This window comes from Pleurodeles waltl, chromosome 5 (genome assembly GCF_031143425.1).
Source record: "Pleurodeles waltl isolate 20211129_DDA chromosome 5, aPleWal1.hap1.20221129, whole genome shotgun sequence".
Lineage (NCBI taxonomy): Eukaryota > Metazoa > Chordata > Amphibia > Caudata > Salamandridae > Pleurodeles > Pleurodeles waltl.
The window spans coordinates 808,679,643-808,705,844 of record NC_090444.1 but is presented as its reverse complement, the minus strand read 5'-3'; the positions used below and the strand labels follow the sequence as shown (position 1 = coordinate 808,705,844).

Below are 26,202 nucleotides of genomic sequence, written 5' to 3'. Positions count from 1 at the left end.
ATTCAACAAAGCATAGATTTAGTCATTTGTCTATTTGCGTCAGTTTAGTGAACCCCTCATCTAACCTCAAATTAGCATTGGCATGTTAGGCTTCATGCAAAACAATTTAGTAACACCAATTTAGAAAACATCTAACTATGGTCTCTGTCAAAAGAAGCAGTTGGTACCTAGAAAGGAAAAGCAAACAGACAATTACAATTTCATTGACATATAGTTACCCTCCGTATTGGGTCAGCACTCAGGTTCGGTCTTCGTCCTCAGGACATCAGTTGATTTGCCATCAGGATTTCAGCAATCAGGTTAAAGGGGGCACTTCCCTCATAAGGATGTAAAGTGTAAACAGGCAATGTAAGGCAAGGATGGTTTTAAGAACCAAACAACAAAGTCTCTATGCAGAGTGACAAAGTGTCTGGGTCATAGCAAATCGCATCAGCATCTCCCTAACTCTCTCCTAGTCTCCTATTCTCTTCTGTTCTGATTTACTTCCTTGTGTCAAGGGTTTGTAACCCTTTTCTGTTGTGCAATCCACTAAAATGTTATTGGTCGAGGGGTTGCACCGCACTATCTCTAACCAATAGATTACCAATTACTACATTGAATTTGTCACCCCATAACTGTTCTCACGTAGTTTATTGGTCCTTATGATTTACGTCTTCAGTGGGTAGAATGTCCGGTATGATTTCATACTCTCGTGGTTTTCTTTGAATCTTTAGTCGGTGGCTCCATTGTCTGTACTGGTTCAGGCGACTTTGTACCTGAAAATAGTCTACACTGTTATGTTCAGCAAGAATGTTTCACTAAGCCAGTTGAATTTCATGAGAACGGATCTACTACAGTTACATTCATCTTCTAGTTTGGAGAAAAACAAGAGTTCATGTCCTTCAGCAAGTCAGCACACTGCACGTTAGAAAAACACATTTAATATGAAACCAGGCAGCTACTCCCCGACTCATGCTAACTAAGGCCTAATGATTTATTAGCGAAACTTGTACATATAACCTTTTATTATTAGTGCAAAATCATATTCTAATATAAAATGTTATCATTATTAGTCAGTTTCATTAGTCATTGTATATATTGACGGCCACTTCCCGTGGGCACATTTCAAGCGCACGTTTTAGCAAAAAACATTAATACATTGTCTATGCAGCATTATTACAGGTAAGTTCATATACATTTCATGTTAATATAAGCTACGCTCTCCCAGTGCTGTTCACAGAGGTGGAAGGGCCACTTTTTATCATTCTGACATGTCGTGCACAGTTGTCACTTCTTTTCAGCTCAAAATACAGAGGGACCCTGGACTCAGCCTTTAAAAAGTCACTTAAATGAGTGATAGTGTGGCCTTGACTCCATGGGCCACCATAACCTGGTGCACATTCCCAGTAGAAAGATATGATCTTACATAAAAGGAAATTAGCTAAGCATACCCACCTACTCACTTTTGCTCCTGTAGAGGAGCTATCGCAACAAATGTGTCCTACAAAGGAGGGGTTAGGAAAATATAAGAAGTGGTTTGAGAGGGACATGCTAATGCACACTACACATCCACAAAAGAGTCAGACCATTTAATTTCACAACATGTACTTCTAAAGTTACTAGAGCCATAGAAGTGTCAAAGCAGGCTTAAATGTACTGCAGATCATCACTGGGAGTATGCCAAATACCACACATGTCCATCCACCGGTAGCGCAGCACACTCTGTAAAAAACAATGGAGGCTGGATTTAAAAAAAACACCATATATTAACTATTGATAAATACATTAAATCTGTTCGACATTTAAAAATGCTTATAGATTTTTAAAGTGATAAAGATATAAATAAATAAACCTGTAAACGTTTTAAAAAACAAAAAAAAGTTCTGAAATATTAAATATACAACTTTCCAGATTCACTTATTCTTAATATTTGAGATCCTACAGATCTCTAAAGCCTGTGACTGCCCCCAGGTGTTCCCTCCACTAGCAAAAAAGATTAAGGCGCTACCCAGTAGTATTGAAATAACCTGGTTTTAACGTGCTGAAGGAAACTCTCTACAGAAGAATAATTCCTTAAAGAGAGGGGAAGAGAGTTCCACTATGTGGGATAAAAAAGTTGAAATTAATACTTTTCCTGTCTCCCCAAATTGACATGAGAATTCATTACTAGACTTTGGTTCCCAGAACATATGGATCTGTTAGGATGGTACGACTGAACCAGATTCCTTAGATATTCAGGGCCTGTCTTTATCATGACTTCATACATGTGGCAGAGTGCTGTAAACTCAGGGCCTGATTTATGAAAATTTAGTGTCGCCTTTGCGTAATTTTTTGACACAAAATTGACGCAAAATTACAAAATAGAATTTTATTGTGGGAGTTTACGCCACTTTTGAGTGAAAAAAATGATACAAAGGTGGCACTAACTTTTCATAAACCAGGCCCTCAGTGTGCTTATCCATAGTGAGCCATTGAAGGCTACGAAGCTGAGCAGAAAGGGAAGCAAGCAGATAGTTGTATGTCTGTATAATGCTCCTCCCCTCAGGCTCCTTGCTCATGCCCGCCCACAGGTCTGTTGTAGCTGACCACCCGCTACATCACCAGACCAGAATGCTGTCATTCTCCTGCTTACGGCTTTTTGTCCTTGCTGCCGGTTTTGTTGGTCTGTCAAAGTGGGAGATTGTGGAGAGACTGTGGGTTGCCACAAGTCGCCATGGTGTCTGCTGTGGGGGTGTTTGTGCTCAGGTGCTTCTCTTGGAGTTGCTGGTCTGAGATCTCATGGTGAGGCAATTCCACAAAGCCTCTACAACATTGTCTTGTTGCCCTGGTTTGCTGTGCTTTTATTCTGCCTTCAATGCGCTCAACTCACCTGGGGAGTCATAGAGGCATGTGGCAGTACGATTGTTGGTGACCAGTGGGTTGTGGCTATCGGAGGAGGGGGTCCAGACAGACCAATTAGTCAAGTAACTTTTTCTTTGCCCTCTTCAAACCCTCTTGTGCTTGTGGCTGACCAGAATTGACATTAGCATTTGAAGTGGCACCGTGGACAGAATCCTTCGCTCCTGATATCTATAATCCAAGGAATGTGCTGGAGAATACACTACTACATTTCTTAAGTGGACACTCCAAGACACTTGGAGAGAACTTACCATATGGCCAGTTCCTCCGTGTCCAGAGAAACTGTAGTGACAAAGAGGATTATTTCAATAATGCTATGGAGTTAACAGAAAAATTGCTTAACAGGGTTACCCAAAAAAACTAGTGAAAGCAGCTGCCAAAAGAGCCTGGTGCACCCCCATAGAGACACTCCTAATCCCCAAAGAGAAAACTACATTCGGCCCAAAGGCTAACAAGATCCGGTCCATTATAGACAGAAACTGGAAGATAGTTAAAGACCTAGGCATAACAAAACCCCTGTTTGCATTAAAAAAAGCCCAAAGTTTACGAGACCAATGGGTGAGAGCAGCTAACACACACATACCCAAAAGAGGGCTCAGAAGGATGCTTCAGCTACCAACTTTACAAGGACATTACAGATGTTGTAAATGTCTGACATGCCAGTATACACGTGATTCAAAAGAGGTGCTAATAAATGGAAAAGTACATCTCCAAAGAGATTTTTCAAACTGTAATACTAAGAATGTAATTTACTGTATTATGTGCCCCTGCGAAAAAGTATATATTGGCTTCTCAGTTGGTCAACACTCGCATCCTGCAACACAGATCGAGGATGAAATGTTCAAAAAGAGGTGCACCATTGCTGTAGCATTTTACAGAAATGAAACATACAGCAGAGGACATTCGCTGGACTGTGTTGGCTGTAGTACAAACAAAGACAGATGGACAACCTACAATTGACAAATTGCTGAGATTGGAAGCACGACTAATCGAAAAATATCAAACAGCCCGGCAAGGACTAAATGACATTGATGAAATCTGGGCACTAATCTAAAAGAATGGACTTTCCTCTTCCCCTTAACCATTTGTTTCTATTTTTAGGTGATGCTGTGCCCCAGCACAATGCCACCGGTTTGCTTACAGCTTATATGTATGGGCACAGCTGGTCCCACACACAACATCTTACTCAGAGTTACCCTTTTGTATCCGCTGTAACCTTTTACTTGATCTGTCTGTCTCCCCTTTGACATCAATAGCCCCATTCTTTTCCAAGGGTTGGGTCACACAGGATTCCAGAGTTCCTACACTTTTTATCAACATGCTGAGTGATAAATCTTATATTTCATATTATATTTTGCTTTTACATCGTTTATGATACATAATTCCATCTATTAGGTGTTTAAGTGTTTTTTTTTTTATTCCCCCATCTCATTGTATCACGAGGTCTGCCAGCTGCTGCTTTTTGCAAACAGTTAGGCACACTCTCTGGCAGTACATTCCCTTAAAGCACAGTCCGCCCGTTTTCCAATAGCTCCTCCAGAAGAACCCCCCAACCAAATAGAAGGACCGTGTTATTACAGACGAGGTTTTGCCAGTCTCCCGCCCACCTTTCCCGCAGCAGCCCAGTGCCACTCCAAGATGGCCGATCCCTTCCAGGGTTGCCCTGCCCCCTTCTGACCCCTTGTTGAGCCGAGGCGACTGCTTCATAAGCGCCAAGCCCTTTTGCCCGGCTGAGCAATTAACTCCATTAGGACCGCGATTCATGCAAGACTTCTCAAAGCGTTCAGAAACACAGCACCGGCACAAGTACCGGGCAGACACTGCACGCAGATTTTAAACACCTGCTAGATGACAAATCCTGTCCAATTCAATTTGACAGTAAGTGTGGCAGTCCTTCCAGTTTCCTTATGTTTCCACAGGCTTGACTAGGCAAGCTTGTTTTTTGATTTCAGTGGTTTTTAGCAACGCTATTGATTGCTCAGTATCTTCCTGTGCTTAGGTTACCCTTGGATGAAGAACCACTTGACTGTCACAAGTTTTAGGAACGGTCAAGGTAAATTTCGCCCTGACCCAGCGCTTTAATAATAATTTTACTCCCACACATTACTTTTCACGATACAATGGGATCTTGAGCACGATTGTCACACAAGTTGTTCCAGCCATTATTTTAGACCCTCGCTAGCACCATTTACCCAACATAACTGTGCAGACTTACATGATGGGATTTTTAGACTTTTTTATGTCACCCAACCTGCACCGGGTGTCCAATTGTTTGGCACTACTTGGCATTCTAGTGGTTTTAGCTTATTGTGTCTTTCTCGGTTTGTCATTAGGCAACGTTGTCCCTCTATAGTCCTGATGAGGCACCAAATTGAAGGGGCTGAAATGCGTCAACACCTTGTGGATTGTGGCGAGGTTGGGGAGAAAGCATTGTTGACCCTCCAGAATCACATCACACAGTGCAAGGAACCCCAAGAAGAAATTGAAAAGGGTCTAGCACTTGTGGGTATAGCTATCCACAACCATCTCTCCCAAGTGGATCACGACTTTAAGTGTTTTACATACCACCACCTCCAATGGATGAGATTTCATTAGGACAAGCCTCAGACATTGTATTTTCTTCCTATTTTGTAATTTGTCTGTATTTTGTCACATGGCACAGAATTGTTGATGTTGTGTAAATGTCACTTCTGGTGCTACGTTGCGGTTTAATTTTGGACATTCCATCTTTCTTGATGTTTTCTTCCTTCGTCCTGTTTGAGTAAATGTGAATACAGTTTGCAAATAAATTATTCCCCGAAGAGAGTATTTATCACTTCTCCTTGTAGAAAATAGAGTAATTAATCCTGACCGTTTGACCAACATTTTATTGTTACATGTTCGCTTATCCAGGTCAGGTAGGGTTTGTTGGGTAAACCTCATCTTCATTACAAAAGTCATGCTGGGCCAGGATTAGGGAGACGTGTTTCTGTGCTCTTGCGTGTGCCCTGTGACCCATGACCTCTGAGTGTAGCCAGGGGATGGAGGTAAGTGATCAAGCTATCATTAGGTACTGCTATATATGTAACATATGTAACGTGTATAACATCGTATCATGTAGTAAGAACTTAGTTTTCAAGAACTTGACTGATTTATTTAGCCTATTCAATTAACTAAGCCTCAGCTACCATAACAAGTTAACTGTGGGTAAACTGTTAACTGTGAACTGTGAGACTGACCGGAGTTGCTTAAGGTTGCTTAGTGTTGTTTAGAGCTAAATGGAGATGCTGGTTGCTAAACTATCTTGAACATTCAAACATTTGAACACTTCTGCAGAGCCTGCCCAGGTAAATTAGACCTGAGGCTGAACCAAGGTGCCATGATTACCCAATGGGTGATTTAAAAATGTTCTGATAAATCTACGTACCAGTAAACTTGACCCCATTAATGTCCGGCTTGGAGAAATGTAAGCACAACTTACCTCACTGGCTTCACTACCCCATTCCTACAAACAGGGGTTCTTTGTGACTGTCCTTGTGCCCACCAACCTTTAAGGATGAGTGGGGGATGAGGGTCTCCTCTTCATTTCCCTCAGGCTCCCTTGCTCCTCAAGTGAAGACATCGGGTCACGCAGCAGGACATGCATCAGAGTGTAGTCAGGTTAGTGACCATAGCATCTCTCTGAAACAAACAGGCCCAGAGCTAGAAAAACAACCTACCTCCAATCCACCCTTCCTGGGTATAGCACAGGGAACTGGCACACACTCTTCCAAGCATGGGGCCTAATATTGTGAAATACAATTCGAATGGTCAACTCTCCTTTGCTAACCAAACAAAGACAAGCTGAGGCAAAAATGGGTCATATTCCACTCATGTAGTCCAGAACTCAGGATTAGTCAAGGTGCAAACTGTGGTCCCAATTGTATCTCAACCTGTGATTAATATTATTCCTGTCTCCTGCCCCTATGTGATAGTCTTGGCTGGTGTGCCACCTTTCTACCCCGACAAGTGGGAAACTGAGGACGACCTGTTTAATAAGACTTTGAACTGACTGGCTCACTATCGAAATGTCCTGCTTCATTTGGCATGTAATATTTTGCGACAAGAAGGGTGCCTTAGATTGCAGCAGGGCCTCTGGACAGCAAGGGGATTGTGTCATCATCAATTTTAAGTCCACATCTTTGGTTTATCACCTTATGTTTGGGTATATGAGCAAGCAGCAAGCAAACACTAGTATTGGGGTATTACCACTCGGTATTCTAACAAACCAGGTCCCCCTAATCCGAGAGTTAGTAGTAGAGTACTGTGCGGGAAGCCCTTAGGTCCAACTTTGCGCTCCCCCCCACCTTAACCCTTGGACTATCCACCCATAATCATTTTGATGTGTTGTCAGATATTGATTGACTTGATGAGGCAGGGAGTGGCCCACACATGTATTTCTTGGAATGTGGCAGGCCTCCTGTCTAATTTGTCCAACCTGAATTAGGGTACTCTTATTGATGGTTTTGTTATTTGTTTGTTCCAAGCGACATGGTCCCCCATCCACCTTTTTCGCTCTGGGTTTGCCACGTATACTCTAGAGGCGATTTCACTTGGAGTCATCACAATTCGGGTCAAAACCACCTTAATGTGCAAAATTAAGGAACTCAAACTAGGCTCTCCTGATTTGTTGTGTATTGGTTTAACCTTCCAAAATAATGTAACAAACAACACATACAATATATATTGTAAGGTGTCAGGGAACAAACAAGGGTCAGAGGTAATTAATTTGTTGTCTGCACATTTGGCGGAGCTCCCTGCAGAAGTGGCTAAGTTAACGGAGGGTGATCTTAATTGCCAGTTTGAGACATTAGACATCTATTACAGGCTGGACATATCTCAGAAGAAGGTCATCTCTGGTATATACCAGAGCTTGATGTCCCCCCAATAAATAAATGGTCCCCCTTGGCTATTCAATTTTATGCTCTCACCCTGAACCAAGGTTTCAGAGCTTGTATCTGTAGAACATTTTCTGAAAAAGAGGGCAACTTTACCATCAGTCAGCCCCAGAGCACTAGCCTAATTGATTATTTCCTGCACCGCGTCTGGTTGTGGCATACATTAATTGATATGGCTGTTAACCCACAACAGGACAGTGATCGAAATGCATTGGCCCTTGAGATAAAAATGTCTGTCCCCATAGCTCAGGATTATAGTAATGAACCCTTTGACAGAAGGCTTGCCCAATAGACGCAGAGTTAAATGGAGTCTTGTTGCTCAACCTAAGGCATCAGTTGGAGAAATGTATAACTTGGTTGCGGATGGAATACAGGAGCTGGTGCAACAACTAGATCAGTCAGGGTTCGAGGGGGAGGCTTTGACTAACTGTAGTAACATTCACTTACAGTTGTTCCAAAACCTGAGAAAGATTTTTTACATTGAGTCCAGTAGTAAGAGTAAGAGATGTGGCCCCCCTACATGGTATACCAGTTAGTGCAGTGACACAAGAAGAAGGCGTTATCTTGTGCCATTAAACAACAAGACCGTTCATGGCCCTAGAGAGGCTTACAAACATGCCATCCAGGAAGCTAAGAGAGAGCGGTAATGGAGGAAATTGGAGGGCCTCTTGCTAATTTGTTTTTAACATCATAGATACTGGTAGCCTGGATGGCTTTTGCCCTGTTCAAAACTACATTTTGGTATCAGACTAGTTTGACCATTTTTTTAAAATATACTTTACTGCAGAGCCGACTGAACCCAGTGAATTACCTGCTAATTTGACTGGGACACTCAGGGTTCACCCTGACCATTAGTTTTTAACATTGAGAAAGTTAGTATCGCTATTCAAAAAACTGTTCCTCATAAGGCCCTGGGGCTCTATAAGGATTCAGGGGATCTTTTTTGGACAAGCCAGAGGTGTGGTGCCCATATATCCCTCCTTAATGTTTAGTGCCATCATGCACGGGGCTACCACTCCCCCATCATAGGCAGGGGCTGAGATGATGCCCTAAGGTAACTATAACTCATGCCACCGCCATGCACAGTTTTTTCGGCAAAATTGTTACTGCAATATTACATTGATATTATCAAGGATGTTATCAAAGATGTCATGAGTGCCGTAATTTGTGGTGACATTAGCAGTGCATGATGAGAGCGTGGGTTATGGTTGCCTTATGACATGAGTTATAGTTACTTGAGGTAACTCTAATTAAAACTGGTGAATTTCTATGGTTTTGTACATATAAAATGTGAGCCTAACCATAACCTCCCTGTAACCTTTGGTTTTTCAAGTGAATTTCAATGTTTCTTTTTTAAACTCTGCTTCCTAACTATAACATCCCTGTAACCTTTGTTTTTTTCAGTGAATTTTAATGTTTATTTCTAACATATAGTAGTTTTCAATACAATACATTAGCAGTGCTTGGCCACAGTGCCTAGCCTTTGGCCAGGTCCTGAGCCCAACCCTCCATAAGCATGCAACCTTGCACAATGCACAGCCTTCACCCATGTGCAGGGAAGGTTGTCTGCAAGACTTGGCCTGCAGACAGAACCTGCAGCCAACCCCCCATAACCACCCAACCCCATGCTGTGCACAACCCTTTGGCTCAGAGTTGGCTGCGGCCTCTCTGGGTGTGAGAATAGGTGTGAGAGAGCGTATCTTGGGGTGGGAGTGGCTGTCAGATTGCCTGTCTGGGTGTGAGAGTGCATTCATTAGAGTTTTGGTGGGTGCGTCAGTGTGTGCACGGGTCTGTGAGTGGGTGCATGAGGGTATCACTGGGTCTGTGAGTGGGTGTGTGATAGTCTGATTGGGTCTGTGAGTGGGTGTGCAACTGTCTGAGTGGGTCTGTGAGTGGGTGCATGAGGGCCTGACTGGGGATGTGAGTGGGTGCACAAGGGTCTGAGTGGGTCTGTGAGTAGGTTCAGGAATGTTTGAGTGAGTTTTTGAGTTGGTGCGTAAGTGTTTGAGTGGGTGTGTGAGTGCAATAATGATTGAAAGAGATTTATCGAGAAGGAGAGAAAGAAAGAGTGAGAAGGACAGAAAGAGTTTTTTAGGCTTTGTATATGTCATACTTAGAATGAGATATTTCTGAACAAATTAAAAAGAAAAATGTATTTGTCATTTAAAAAGAGTAATATTACCTTTCAGTATGAGTCTTAAAGGTTCATAAAATAGAGGGAAACAAGTCCGGCTGGATTCTAACCCTCAATTTTCAGTATGAAGGACTGTGACCTTCAAACTGAGCTATTTGTTTTATTTTTTCTTTCTTTTTTAGCCCCTTATAGGCTTTCAGGGACTGTAGGGAAGTCCTAAAGGGCACCTGCGGTCCCCTCATATTTATTTATTTATTTATTTTATTTTTGAAAATGTCCTTTACGGGCTATCTGGCACTGCAGGGGAAGCCTTAAGGCTTTACTTGCAGAGCCATTACTTCAGCAAGCAGGGAGCTGCTTTAACAGCAGCTCCCTGCCTGCCGAAGCATTTAATCTCTGTGATGAAAGCTTCGCTTTTTGACAGTGGGACCTGTTTTACAGGTCCTGCTGTCAAAAACCAAAGTGTTTGCTGTGGCTTGGCTGCAAAGCTGCAGCCAAGCCACAACAAACAGCTATGTCTTGGTTGTGGGCACCCTAGGACATAGTAGGAGCCACCCCTGGGGTGGTAGCGGTCCTCAGAGCCACATGGCCCCCTCCAACAAGATATTGCCCCGGGAAGGTGGTGATCCCTGGGGCGAAAGTGGGTCCAAAGCTGATCCCCTCTAATTATTTCTGATATAGCCACGGGGATGTGGTGATTCCTGGGGCTGCTGAGGGTCTGGGGCTGCTGAGGGATGCACTGCCCCCGCTCATATTTTCTTAGAGCCCTGGGGAGGTGGCGGTCCCCAGGGCTGAGGAGGAGGCCAAAGGGCCTCCCCATCACTTTTAAATGATTTCGCCCTGGAAGGTGGTGATTTCTGGGGTGCTGGGTGGCCCCCACACATAATTTCCATTTCGACCTTGGTAGGTGGTGGTCCCCGGGGCTGTGGGAGTGGGCCAGGAGGTCCTTCCCACATTATTGTACAAACGCCCCCTGGGACTTGCCACACCCAAGGGCTTAATAAACACAAAGCGGGGTAGCGCACAGTGTTTTTTCTTTCTGATTTTACGATCCCACCATCAGATCTAAGAGGTCAGGGTGTTCGTACCCTGACCCCTTTTTTTATTTTCTATTATTTTTCTGGGACTCAGCTGAGGCCGAGTACTAACATGACTGACAACACTTCACAGGCTTCCTTGCTGAAGTGTTGGCAGCCAATCAGATCTCAGCACAAGATTGGGAGGGGTCACGAATCCTTCACGTCCTTCACTACCTTTTTGCCAAATGTGGTGAATTTCCATCCAGTAATTTTGGCACTATCGCTGTTTACAATCTCTTTGGAAAAATGACTGGGGAACACGTGTTTTGGGACCCTCCCTTTTTCTCGCCCCACCCCGACGGATCACCCCAAAACTTTACAGACAGCAGCTGACGTGACTGGCAAATTTTTTAGGAATGTTTTCTGAAGATTTGACAAGTGGCACCTAAGATATAGGCAAGTAAAAAACACTTTTCATATAAAAACTAGGTCCTAACTATAACTACCTAGTGGCGGGGGGTACTAAGTAATTAATATAAATATATATATATATATTTTGTTTTGTTTTTTTCTTCTTTTTTCGGGGGGAAACCCCAAATCTCAGACATTTTTTTTTTCTCCTCTCCACTATTTACGAATACTCACAACTAAACCCCTAAAATACCCTTACCACCCCAAGCCATAAAATTACCAAAATTACCCTTAACACCAATTATCAATATCCACCTCTATACCCTAAATGTACCCTTATCACCCTTTACCAATCCCAATGCTAAACCTTAACTTTACTCTCACCATGCTTTACCACTACCCACCCCTAAAGACTCAAATTACCCTTACCACCCTTTATTGATACCCACTGATAAACCCTAAAATTACCCTAACCTCTCTTTACCACTACTCACCCCAAAACCCTAAAAATGCCATTACCGTTCCTAAACCCTGAAATTACTCTTTCTTCCCTTTACCACTACCCACTCCTTAACCCTAAAGTTACCCTTACCTCCCTTTATTACACATATATGTTGCTTTTGTTCATTTGAGGTTGACTTGGGTAGCATTTTACCAACCCAAAGCTGTAATCCTGTGACTGGACATGATAAAAAGGCTTTTGTAATGTTTTAGCTCATGACACATGCTGATTCTATATGTAATCCATGAGCATGTTCCTAGAAGTTAACCCAGGTTTGGTTTCATTTCTGACTGACATCCATAATGAAATGTCAGAGTCTATGAGGTTTGGGGCGAATGGCTCCTGCACCAAATGTTTCCCTATCACTCGGGGTGTCAGGCAAGGGGATATCTTGCCTCCTTTTCACCATTTCATGAGGAAAAAATGACATTAGTGTGGTGCAATGAGGCGTTAGGGGCTCTGAAATCTGCCCCTAAATGTGACTGCTGCTTCTAAATGTAAATGGAGATGCTTTTTTTTTATAAACCCGGGTCGGATTGGGGAACCAAAAATAATCCTGTCATAAATACTCATCTCCTCGTGCACTGTCTATCTTTCCGTCCCATCCTCTCGCTCTACTCTCTTTCTTGTCTCCCTTTCTGATTGCTTTGTCTCTATCTCTTTCTCTCCTTCCCTGTCTCCCCCGAGTGACAGAGGCACCAGGAGCAGCGCTGGGCTTTTAAATCCGACATCCAGTGGCTCTAGCCTACTGGGGAAATGCCCAGTGAAATAAAATGCCTCTATGGCCTTTTTATAAACCCACCTCTTTTAAATCCTCTGCTTACTGTCCTTCAAAATGCACAGGGAACAATGCAGGGCTCGCGATTTTTAGGCAGGGTTATTCACTATGCAAGAGTGAAAAAAACAACTAGTGCCCCAAAAGCATGTGTAATTAGACATAAATGGCATGGTGATTTTTATGTAGTACTTTAATCCGCACAGTGCTTCTTTGAAGTTCTTCAGGGAAGCAAAGAGCGTGAAAGGAACTCATTTACTTCCAATATACAATCCCAGTTTTTCTGGCAAATAAATGAGCTTGTTTGTCTCCTCATATTTCAGAGCAATTGGACGGCATCTTCGAGAAGGCATACTTATCCAAAGTGACAGTCACATTGAGCATCTCAACTTTATCAAATGCAGTTTTATAGACAATAAAATGCAAGACTGCAGTCGGTTTCCTCAGAAAGATTTTGAACACATCAGCAAAAATAAGCGCCAGTTTTCTTTTTTTAAAAAAAAGGAAAAATAACGATTTTGCCAGCGATTGACAAACACTTTTCGAAAGAGGATGTTGTTATTTTAGGAGCAGTGGAAGCTATGTCACATATAAGTATGACACTTGTTTCAGTGTGGACAGCAAAATGTCAGAGTGATAAAGGAGCCTCTCAGTGCTGTTGTAAAAGAGTTATATTTTAATAAGTTGGTGGAACGGATGTGTAGCTTGTAAACTCAACTGTCTCCTTTGCAGCGTGCAATTGTCACGGGAAGACTCAGGAATGCTATTATGACCAGCAAGTAGCGGACAATAAACTGAGCCTGAACATCCACGGAAAGTACATCGGAGGCGGAGTGTGTATTAACTGTACGCGCAACACAGCAGGAATAAACTGCGAGACTTGCATTGATGGTTACTTCCGGCCTAAAGAGGTAAAGTACACTTCTTCCGTTACTTTATGTCGATGTGCCATCCTGACTGTCTGGATCCCCTTGAAGTCTGTCTCCAAGGAAGTGTTATGAACTTAAACATAAAACATGTGATCCCTAGCATATAGTTTTCAAAATAATATTCCTCGGAGAGACACTTTACTATTCTGAGTCCAGGCCTAGACTCTTTGGGCAAAAGCAAGTGTCACAGATTTTATGTAAATCAAGTAGTTATGCCAGTGGTACCAGCACTTCATATAAGACAGATTTCAACCTTGGATAGAAAAGGTCATAAACTCTAGTTCTGTTCACAGTTAATTGCAGACATGTGTTACTTATCTATCTAATGTAAGCAAGTAAGTAATAACCTTAGTGCATGATTACATAAAATCGTTGGAAAAATACACAGAAGTAAAACAAGGATAAAAATCAGAAGAAATGTATAAAATATGCACCCAAAAGTGCGTTCCATAATCACAAATAATCTTCTGCTTGTGTGTAGAACAGAAGAGTATGCATGCTTTCAGTGCAAATCACCTACTAACAATACATAAGATGATGTTAAGAAATGTACTACTATCAAGAACTAACATGTTGCAATATTGGAGAAGAAAGCTGCATTTCATCATAAGGAATCAGCTTCTGCCTATATACAAAAATATAAAGTGCATACCATCATTACAAATCATCCATTTCCAGTAAGACAATGGAAAAAGTGCACTATTATCAGGAGCTATCTTATTGCGCCATTGACAAAAAAATACCAAAAAGAAGTAAAGGAACAAGATTGTAATACCTAAAAAGTGCATGCCATCACTACAAATCATCCTCTTACAGGGAGATATTCTAACAAGTGCACTGCAAGAGATGCTTGAAAGAAGTAATAACAAGGTTAAACGCATAATCCCCATTCATGACCTTGTGGCAGGTCATCTACTTGACCAGTGCGCATGTGTTTTACCTATATACCATATACTTTAATCGCAGCAAGGAGGCTGAAGTGTTCTGTGCAATCCTATCTAATGATGATGCAAGGCGAGTTGGCAAAGGGAAAGCAGTAGAGGTGAAAGTAGAAGACAAGACAGAGGGCATGGGAGGGCACTCTTAGATTGGGTGTTCATCTCCCAAATGCTAAAATCTTATTGAATGGAGAAATTGAGCACTGTGGCTATCTAGCCATAGGACATTAGTCATCAGGCCGAGAGGGAGTGAGCAAAAAGTCAGTTGCCAGGAGTGTCAAGTGCTGGGTGATATTGAGAGCAATCACATGCTCACTGTTATAATTTCTGTCAAACAGTTTGAGAGATACCAGGGAAAGCTAGGAGGAACTCCTGGAGAGTGTAGACTGCACACTCCTCTCTCAACAATCTATCTATTCTGGCCTCTTATGCATCCTCTACCTAACATATTTACGAGCTGGCCCACACCTGAAGATGCTGTTGACTGGAGGGATAGTTTAGGCTTCTCGTTTCCCTAGGTGCAGAGGAGTCTGGGGGAACACAGCTATCAAAGCTTGAGGAGGGGCCCTCCACAAAGTGCTAAAGACCTGGCCCTAGCCTCATTTAGCATAGCGTAGTCTGGACTGAGCTTTGCTTCTAACAATCAAGGCTTCACAACATGTTCCCTAGTTGGCAGTCCTGGTGATGGTCTGTGCCTGATTAAGTGCTTGAGCTTGCATTTGGGAACTGCTGGAAGTGGGCAGAGGATGCCTTCTTGAGAACAAAGATCTGTTGGTCCAAGATATCTAGGGCAACCAAAGAAGACAGGTGTGCACAACTTTGGCCTTGTAACTACAGGCTGCTTGTACAAGGATAAGAGAGTTTAGCTTTACAAAGTAACACAATGCAACACAGAATAATTTATTGGCTTTTGATATTACAGGTTATTGAAACTGATATTTACATGTCGTTTTTAAATGTTGCCTTTTCAGTGTATTGCCTGATTAATTAAGATTGTTCAGTGTGCTGTGTCTCTCTTGGTGATGCACAGAACCTTTCTAAGCCATTGTCCTGAAAGAGACCAATGTTGGCCATGCCCGGCTCAGACCCCAACACTTATACTGACAATGCGGTGTGCCTCGTGCCTCAACCTCGCCTCCGCTTATATAGAGCTACACTCACCTGTTGCCAAGGTATTTCTTTGTCTATGCTTGCATGCTCCTGTTAGTTGAGAATTCTTGATGAGCTGTATTCAGTGGCTTGTGTCTTGACTTATGAAACCCTGGTTCCAGAGTGTCTCTATTCACGTTTAGAAGAAACGCTCTCTCTTTGTTACAGAATGATGAAACATAACTTATACTTCAGTGAATCCTGAACTATTCTCTTCAGGAGAAACAAATGTTATCTGGGTCGGTTGCACCAATCAATTATACACTGATTAGTGTATTAATCATAAATGTTATAAAACACTTGATTACCCCAGAAAGGGGTGTCCTGACGCTAGAGCAACAACATGAACTTATCCAACCTTAACATTCAGCAGGTGTGTGTTAAGCAGCGTTTTTTCTATTTGAAGGCTAGCAGGCAAGGCATTCCAAGCTTTATCCATAACCAGTGCTTAATTTGTGCTTGTTGTTTCCGGTGCTAGGGAACCTGCACTTATCTTTCGGGGCCGGGGCTTATTCTTCTGCCTCAAGCATTTGCTGCAACCAAAAGGCACACATGGGAAAGACGGAGGAAGAGAAAAATTAAAAAGTGTCACTAAGGGAGAATGCAGAAATCTGCAAGAGTGAGATGAAGGGGCAGGGAGTGGCTTTATATGGATTGAAGAGGCCCGAGATGGCTTTAGGATTATGCTACCTCAGTATTACATGTTCGCACATTTAATTGCAGAAGCCGCGTGTTTAAGAGGAGGGCTTTGGTCACCGGCACCTTTTTATTTACAAATTAAGCACTGACCATAACCACAGCAAAGGAGTAACCGCTCCAGCATGAATTTCTTGAAACTGGGGAGAAAAAGCAGATAAAGAGAGCTAGAATGTAAACCTCTAGTGGGGATATAGAGTGAAACAAAACGTTATGTATTTACCAATAGGAAGGTTATAGGTGACTTTATGATGTAGGCAGAATTCTTTGACACTACTCCACTTAGATATTGGCAGCCAGTGAAAGTGGATTGGGTGGGAGATGTGAGAACATTTGTTAAAACTCAAAAACACATGGATTTCTGAAATAGCAAAGAATGCCTACAAGTAAGGAGTTACAATAATCTACTCTCGATGTAATGAGAGCCCTCACCAGTGAGTTCCTGGCTGTATTGGGTAAATAAGGCAAGATCCTTATGATAATATTCAGAAGACAAAACCAAATAGAAATCTCTTTATTGATTTGAACTTCAAACCAAGTTTTTTCATCAAAAAATATACCCAGGTTCAAGCATAAAGTACAGGAGTAGTAAGACAGCCTAAAAAGACTAGTGCTAGTCTGGAGTCCACAGAGATGAGTCACTGAAGGATACAAACTACGTCTTATCCTCATTCAGAATAAGAAGCTTTGTTCTCATCCAAATGACAACTTCACTGAGACATGTCTTGAATTGTTTCTGGAGGGACCCCACATCATTATCTAAATGAAGAACGATTTGAGAGCCATCAACGAATCCAAACAATGTGAACCCACAGGAATCAATAAATTGTGTCAAAGGAGAGAGCTGGAGCCTTAATAACTAGGGCTTAGGGTTAAGCTCCGTTGCTCTCCTGTCTTGTTAGACTTGAAAGGAGATTGAAAGTTTGCACAAGATACCACTTGCTTGCAGTCAGTCAGAACAGAGGCAAACCGAAGTCACTTGTGTCCCAGAGCGGCTTTAACAGGATGCCCTGAGATACAGTGTCAAAGGCAGTCCATACAGTGGGCAGAACCAATGCTGCTGTACTTCCTGTATCCAGTATCATGGGGATGTTATTAGTGGCCTTTGCGAGAACATCTTTGGTGCTTACAGTCTTATAAAAGCCCGATTGTATAGGGTAGAGTTAGAACTGTTCTTCCAAGTAGGATGTTACCAACATATTCAGTGACTTTGGCAATCCTAGGAAACCATATGAAGGAAGTAAATCGACCCATGATTAGAAAGAATCAAATGAACAGCGTTTACTTATTTTAAAATTGGTATCCCCAAAGTACACTTCTTAGAAACAGTGCCAGAAGCTGGAGATGAATTGTAAACAGCAGTCAGTAATTATGCTACCAATAAACATTCTTTTTAGCTGTCACACAGGGCATGCATCTAATGGGAGCCTGAGGTAATATGTCAACTTATAAGAAACCTGTTCTAGAGTTGCACGTGTGAAATCTCTTCATATAGGTGCTAGAGGTCATATTGAAACAAGATGGCTGTTGAGGTGAAAGAGAAGGAATAAATGTAGATAGGGAACTAATAAACTAAATAATCTTCTCTTGACAAAAATCAGACAGTTTTAGACAGGGGTATTAGCTAGGCAAAACTAGTGCAGAATCTACACTAAGTGAAGCCTGCTAAGACAAAGCTTAACAAAATATTTGGTACGATTTTTAGAAGACAAATTATGCTTATACAGTGTAGGCAAAATTGAGCAGTGCAACCCATACGTAGTCCCAATTATCAGGGAAGCCCTGTAATTGGTGGTGTTGATTGAGGTCAATCAGACTGAGCAGAGTTGGATTTTATTGGGTGAAGTAAATAACGCACCAATTACCAGCCCATTTCTAACGAGGGTCTAAGTACTAAAATAGGTCCTACACCGTACAGCTCAAGGAATATTTAAACATTGTAAATAAGTTTATCTGTTTTTTTTTTCTGAAGAATGTTTATAGATTATTGATAGTACCCATGGACGTCAGTTCGCCAAAATGCCTGGGGTAGCGGAAGTGACATCACACATCCTTTGGCCTTCACTTTCACATGCACACTCTTCCATAAACAAACCCTCACCTGCAAGCACGCACACAAGCATATTTAAAGCATTTTTTACTAACCTCAGTTGCCAGGGATAGTCCTACTCCATCTAATTTGACTCCATTTCTATTACAAAAATCATAAAAAATGATTACAATAATTATGAAATATGTAATTTTCTTTACTATTAGTATAAAAAAACTCGATTGAAAACAAGGATGGCGCCCCTGTGGATTTCCACAAGGTCGAGCTATTGGTGAGCTTCTGCTCTAGTCAATACACTGATCCTGCTCCCCCTGAGGCCAGGGGTCGCAAAGGAAGTCCCACTCCCAGGGGTAGCAAGGAGCAAGCGCGCCCCCTAAATAATGACCATGATAGTATCACGACGGATCATAGTGCATCAGCATGATGACATGAATGACTTCATCAGACAGTAGATAACACATAGGCATCCAAGCCACATCAGCAATAACACTTTTTTTTTTAATAATGAATTTTCTTGCATAAACAACTCCTTAAAGACATACAGGGCTTACTTGGCACATACAATTTGCAGCCTCCTTATCATTGAAGGAACATTCAGTGAAAATAATAAGACATCCAATTAAATTAATGTAAACAGACAATGTCCTTTATCTAAATCATGAACAGTCATTCGCATTAAGGATTCTAGAACGTGCCTTTCTTTGTTGATTTCTCTTTGAGTTTCAAAGATTGTGTTTTTCTCTTCCTCCGTCTTTCCCATGAGTATTTTGCTAGCAGTAAAGGCTTGAGGCAGAAAAATAAGTGCCGGCCCTCAAAAATAAGTATTGGTGCTCCTAACCGGAATCAACAAGCACAAATTAAGCACTGGCTACATATTAAAGAGTGAGTCTTTCAGTGTGTTCTTCACTGCACGTATCTCCAATAGCTCCCCCCACCCCACCCCTCGGCTCTAAGACGTAGGTGTGTGAAAATTGTAAGGGGCATATTTATACTCTGTTTGCGCCGGAATTGCGTTGTTTTTTTTTGACGCAATTCAGACGCAAAACTAACTCCATATTTATACTTTGGCGTTAGACGCGTCTAGCGCCAAAGTCCATGGAGTTTGCGTCATTTTTTAGCGTGGACACCTACTTTGCGTTAATTATATGCAAGGTAGGCGTTCCCGTCTAAAAAATTGACTCCGCGGCATGTGCGCCGTATTTACACTCCCGGGCAAAATTCACGCCAGGGAGTGGGCGGGTCAAAAAAAATGACGTACGGCCGCTTTTGCGCCTTTTTTTGCGCCTGGAAAAGGCAGGCGTTAAGGGACCTGTGGGCTCGAAAGGAGCCCAGAGGGGCCCTCCCATGCCCCCAGGGACACCCCCTGTCACCCTTGCCCACCCCAGGAGGACACCCAAGGCTGGAGGGACCCATCCCAGGGACAATAAGGTAAGTTCTGGTAAGTATTTTTTTTTTTTTTTTTTTGTGGCATAGGGGGGCCTGATTCGTGCCCCCCTACATGCCACTATGCCCAATGACCATGCCCAGGGGACAGAAGTCCCCTGGGCATGGCCATTGAGCAAGGGGGCATGACTCCTGTCTTTGCTAAGACAGGAGTCATTTCTATGGGGGTTGGGAGTGGAAAGAAATGGCACAAATCGAGTTGAGGCAAAAAAATTGCCTCAGCCTGACTTGCCCCATTTTTTCACGCCCAAGCTCCATATCCCCCTACGCCGACGCTGCCTGGTGTACGTCGTTTTTTTCAACGCACACCAGGCAGCGCCGGCGGCTAACGCCGACTAACGTCATTGCTTAAATACGGCACCCGCATGGCGCTTCAGAATGGCGTTAGCCGGCGCTAATTTTTTTGACGCAAAACTGCGTTAGCGCAGTTTTGCGTCAAAAAGTATAAATATGGGCCTAAATTCTTTAGCAAAAATGATGTGTATTGCGTGAAATATTGTTGACAAGAATCCGACTTAAAAATTAGATATAAAGGCTTACTTCGTGTTAAAAAATCATGCGAGATACCAGAATACTTCAGGGAGAAAAATGTCTCTCGCGTTTGGAATCACTGATCCCCTGAGACATTTTCTGCTCAAGACAATCTCCCATGGAGGAAAATCGTCCACAATTTGCTCTTCTGAAATGACAAGAAATTTTGCAAACTTTAAATGATTTTACTCGTGCAAAAAATAAACTCGCTCTTGCTTAGTCTAAACCTACAACATTACTTCTGTAGCATTTTGTATGTTTCGGGATGTGCACTGAAATGTAAAGGTGTGCACTTCTCTGAATAAGTAATGAGCAGCTGACTGTCTACATGTAGGGTTTATATATTTCCATTTCTATCGCTTCTTATCATGGTGAATCTTAAATAACACAAACGTGTCGCTTTCAGCAAACCCAATAATTCATGCTTACGGATCTGTATAGTTTAGTGGCCTAATGTAGGTAAAAACAAAATCATAAAGCTGCAAATATGAATCAAAGCAAGCAGCAGAAAATGAGATTATGTTTGTGTGTCTGTAGTTCCATAAGTCTAACAGCTGGAAAACACTTGATCTCCTTTTGATTGCAATTGCCTTGAAACACGAGCCTCCCTTTCCTGACCGGTGATTATTATGACATAAATTGGGAGAGTTGTTCAGAAAATTATGTGCGATTGCCATCAAATGATATAAAAATAAAGGTCCAGGACATAAATGTCATATTGGCTGAGGCATGTGTTAATTAGGACTAAATAATTGGAATTTCTATTTTCTATTAAAGGCGAATGCTCTTCAATTACTGTCTAGCCCTCAAAGGTTTTCCGTAATTATCATCAAATATGTCTAACTGTCTCATCATGTTCCCTATTATTTGCCACTGCAGGGCCGTTCCATTCCATGGAATACTATTTTACTTGTTTGAAATGTAAAATTAACTAGGTATGAAGAAGGAAGGATGCGATTTTATTAAAGACTCAAACTGTCCTACTAAGTGATGATATTTATCACACATGATAATTACCGGGAGCAATACATTTTGCCAGGTCACATTTGGGAACATTTAATGGAGTGTAGGCCAGGTAAATAACAGGCATGTGGTGTTTAGTGCACAAAGCACCAACCTCCACGCCAGGCCCCCTTTTTGAGGGAGAAGCTCATAATATCATACCAGTTAAATTCCAAAACCCGGGCTATCGTCCCTGCGGAGCAAACCTAATCAAGGCAATATATGCAAGGATTCTAGTTATCTTTCCTTACTGAAATCAATAGCTGGCATATGACCATTATAATCCTTATCTCCCAGAAGCCACTTCCGAGCATCTTAATCATTAAAAAGATGGAGAGATTCCTACCACTCTCCTACAACTGCTTTTCCTGTGAACTGTAACACAGTCACTTTTACAATCTATTCAGGACAAGAAAAAACAACTTGAACCAAACACTGAATACCATAAATAAAATGTAAAATACATGTTTCCTGAGCGGGATAATCCTAATCTATTTGTTTTAAAAGAATAGTAACTTTTTCACTACTGCTAGGATATTTTATATTCAAAATCTGGGCTATAGGAGTATGCTAGTAATGCTAAAATGTCAGGGAGTGGCATAAAGTGAAACTTCTTAAACAAGTATTCTACACATCACATACCAGCTTTCAACATAACCTTTAGGTTGCTGTCTAAAGGGTTAGGCATTCAAGGCATTCACGCGCCCCACTGAATGGATCTTAAAGTGAAAGGTATCAAGATCTATATCATCCATAATCCATTTGACCCACTTCCAAAGTGATTGATAATACCAGAACATAAGGCTCCCTAATGAGTTGAATATTTATTTCTGCTTCCGAACTCTCCTGTGATGTCTTCATAAATTCACAAATACATAACCAAACAAAGCTTTGGAGAAGGCAGGAAACTCAAACAAATCACTGCATGGGTGTTCAATTTAATCCTTCTGGAGATGCTAGACAATGCCTCATCCAAAGTAAAATACCTCTCATGGGACATAGAGAGACTGACCATCCATAACCCTTTTACAAGAAGACATATGAGCTTTGTCCATTTGTCTGACCCTAATCTTACCCCAACAAACTCCATTCACTGGCTGTGACAGCTGCAACACCTTGTTAACATCCCACATTTGGGGGCACATACCCTTTGGCTGCCCCACTAACCTTATTATAATCCTAAGTAACCTAAAGACCAAGGGATAAACATTGATATGCATCCCAGCAACAGGGACATGCCCAGCTGAGTTTTTCAATCACAAACAATTTAACAACACATAAACATTTCCCTTATTCACCAAGTGTAATAAGTTCAGGGTGTACATCATATATGTACCTATATAGTCTTAAAACCTCTCCATACACCAAAAATTACGTTTGTGCAAGCTATTCCACATCTCCTCCTATCCGCTGTGAATAGGAATGTTCAATGAGCATCAAACTATGCTTCAATAAGCCTGAGGCTTGCTTAAATACCCTGAAATTGTCCATTCTATTAGAGCCAGGAGACAGTCCATCATCAATCGCTGAAACACATCCAGATGACACCTAACAATCATCTGAAAGGTTGGTGACTGCTGAGAAAGTTTCAGAACAATAGTTAAACACATTTTTAAGTTTGATGTTGCTAGTGCCAAAAATAGAAACAATCTCTGCCTTCTGGTTTGTGCTGCCTAACTTGGTATGGTATGGTGACAAACAACAAGAATGCATATTTGACCGTAGACTTCAATACCATGTGAAGGTGTCTAATGCTGCTGCCTCTAAATGACTCCAGTTGAAAATTGTCCTAAATTACACCTTCAGCTTAGGCACATCGTGGTCATCCTCAGACAGGCCCTAATTGAGTGAATTGCTATGAACGCCACTGGATCCAACCTGCAGTTGGAGGGATGATGAGGTTTTCCATTATCTATCCCATAGGCTTCCCCTAGAAGATCTTCTGCCTTGATCAAACTATTCTGGGGCAGGCAGAGTGACACCAATATTTGACAAGGTGAGATTGAAGCTTAGATTCCTTCACTCCCGGTTACTGATGTTCTTCACTATAGAGGTAAGATATTTTGCCAATCCACAGATGACTGCATCACTGTGCCTTGTCCTTGACGAGGCATTTCACAGGAAATAGGCCAGTCAGTATTTCAGTATAAATAACATGCAAAGACATCTCACTGATGGCCACTTGCCACTTGTGAGGCAGCCACACGAAGAACCATCACCCAGCCTGAATGGATGAGTCCAAACACTCTTGTACCTTTGCTAGCTTTTGGGCAGCACTATGTTTGTCCTCACGTTTTTTCTCAGCTACTTCTTGATTGACTCAATCATGGAACTGGGAGTCACATCATCACAAACTCTAAGGGGCATATTTATACTTGGTTTGCACCATTTTAGCGTAATTTACTTTGATGTTAAAACAGGAAAGACTTAGGGCCATATGTACGAACACTTTTTCCCATAGACACAGAATGGGTAAAAACCTTTGCTACATCTGGCCCTTAATTCCATATTTATATTTTGACACTAGACCCATCTTGCTTCAAAATATAGGAGTTAGCATCATATTGTGGATGTGGCAAACTATCTTGAGCTAATTAGATGTAAGGTAGGCGTTCCAGTCCACAATATCACGAAAACCCTTTACTGTCGTATTTATACTCCGGTGCAAAAAGGAAGCACGTGGAGTAGGCGGACCCAAATAATGGCACTGAGTCTGCTTAGCACCATTATTTAAAGCCTGGGACTGGCCAGGCATTAGGGGACCTGTGGACCCATTTCCATGTCTAAAAATGATGGAATGGGCCCACAGATGCCCATCCCAAGCCCCAGGAACACCCCCACGCACACGAGAGAGACGACATAGGATGGGGGACCCCATCCTGGGTAAGTATTGGTAAGTATAACCTTTTTTTTCTGTGCCATTTGGTCCCCCTTACATGGGGCCCCCTGCCTGGAACCGGGTATTATGGCCTTTCCCAGAGAAAACTGGTCCCCTGGGCTCGCCATTGGGATGTTGGGCATGACTCCTGTCTTTACTAAGACAGAAGTAAATTTTAGGTGGTAGTGCGTCAGAAAATTATGCTAGGCTGATTAGCAACACATTTATTGCCGCTAACCAGCCTAGTATCATTTCTGACCTACTAATGCCTTTTCCCCCTCTCCTAATCCCCCCTGGCTAGCATCTTTTCTTTAGATGCTAGCCTCTCCTTCGCGCCACCGTGCGCCATTCCATAAATATGGTGCCCAATTGAATGACGCTAGCAGGCGCTATGGATTTTGACGCAAAACTGCTTTAGCACAGTTTTGAATCAAAATCCATAAAAATGGGCCTGAGTCTTCTGAGAAGCACAGACTGTCCCCTCAGAAGGCTTTACTTATGCTAAGGCAGTATCCACATAAGAAACTGTGGACAAGCACAAGACTCACCTTTCATAATATAGCAAACTTCAAGTAGTTAGCTACCTGTTCAATACCATGCAGTGGCTCCCCAAAGCAAAGCTCTTCCAAGAAGAAAGAAAAAAATAAGTATCCTGGATGTCAGCATCAAAGAAAAAGATGACTTTTACAATATGGTCTGGAGACTCCTAGATATTTGTAGTGGGTCACATTATTTTAATAGTTTTCTCAGTGCTCTTGGGAAATGTGGTTTGCTGATGTTTTTATTGCTTCTGTTTAGTAGTGGAGACGAAAGCCTCGCCACAAGTCCTATTTTGTATCTCTTAATGTAAGGCAATCCTAAGCATTCAAAATTAGCCTCGGCAACCGATAGAATGACCAAGAACCAAGGACCATATTTATACTCCATTTGCACTGAATTTGTGTCATTTATTTTACGCAAATTCAGCGCAAAACTAATTCCGTATTGATATTTTGATGCTAGACACATCTAACGTCAATCTATTGGAGTTTGCTCCATTTTTTAGATGTGTGAACCTACCTTGCGTCAATGAGATGCAAGGTAGGCGTTCCCATCTAAAAAATGGTGCCAACCCTATAGCCCCATAATATCCCCTGTGCTAAAATGACGCACATGTGGGAGGAGGGGCTCAATAATGCATCATTATTTAACACTTGGGGCAGACCAGGTGTTAGGGTACCTGTGGACCCATTTCCATGGTCGAACACCATGTAATGGGTCGACAGGTGCTCTCCTCAAGCCCCAGGAACACCCTCACCCACACCAGAGGGACACCGGCATTTTTTTGCTTCTAACCAGCCTAACATAATTTTTTGGTGCAAACCCCCCTTCTCCCATACTGTCATACCCATCCAGCTACCTTTTTTGTTTTTACACTAGCCCACCCTTTGCACCGGATTGCCCCATTCCATAAATGTGGTGCTTGGCAGGTGTCCTGGAATGGCACAAACGCAGTTTTGCATCAAAAAGTATAAATATGGGCCCAAATATCTGGGGAGCAGCCACAAAACTGGTCTCTGACACTGCCCTGGTTAGTTCATTCAGTTACTGAGTGTATTAAAGACTTTTTTCTCACATACGACTTCAAGCTCTTTTGCACATTTATAATAATTACAGTAGTATAGGACATGGGCCACTGCATTCTAACTCTCCATTGCTGAATAATACGTACCATTGCCTGTGTAGTATGAATTGCAGTAAGAATTTGAACTTTTGGAGATCTTATGTTCACAATGTGGAGAGAAGTTTAACTTCTGGACATCCCTTGTGTGAAATATAATTAGGCATTGTAATCCCACCCTCTCTTTTCTGCTCTAGGGAAAAGTATCTAATTACTAAACAAAATAATTAGATTCCTGTAATTTTGTTGTAATCTGCGTCTTTGATCAATAACTGTTCATGCTATAGAAACT

At 42.1% G+C, this 26,202-nt stretch overlaps 1 protein-coding gene across 7 annotated transcripts in view; it reads left to right on the top strand.

Moving 5' to 3' along the window:
- LAMA2 (laminin subunit alpha 2) overlaps nt 1-26,202 on the top strand; it is a 3,379,260-nt gene that overhangs the window by 1,096,298 nt on the left and 2,256,760 nt on the right. For all 7 annotated transcript variants that reach the window (XM_069234829.1, XM_069234828.1, XM_069234823.1 and 4 more), the window contains exon 8: nt 13,367-13,545. In XM_069234829.1, coding sequence (XP_069090930.1) covers nt 13,367-13,545 — 179 coding nt within the window. The remainder of the gene's footprint in view (nt 1-13,366; nt 13,546-26,202) is intronic.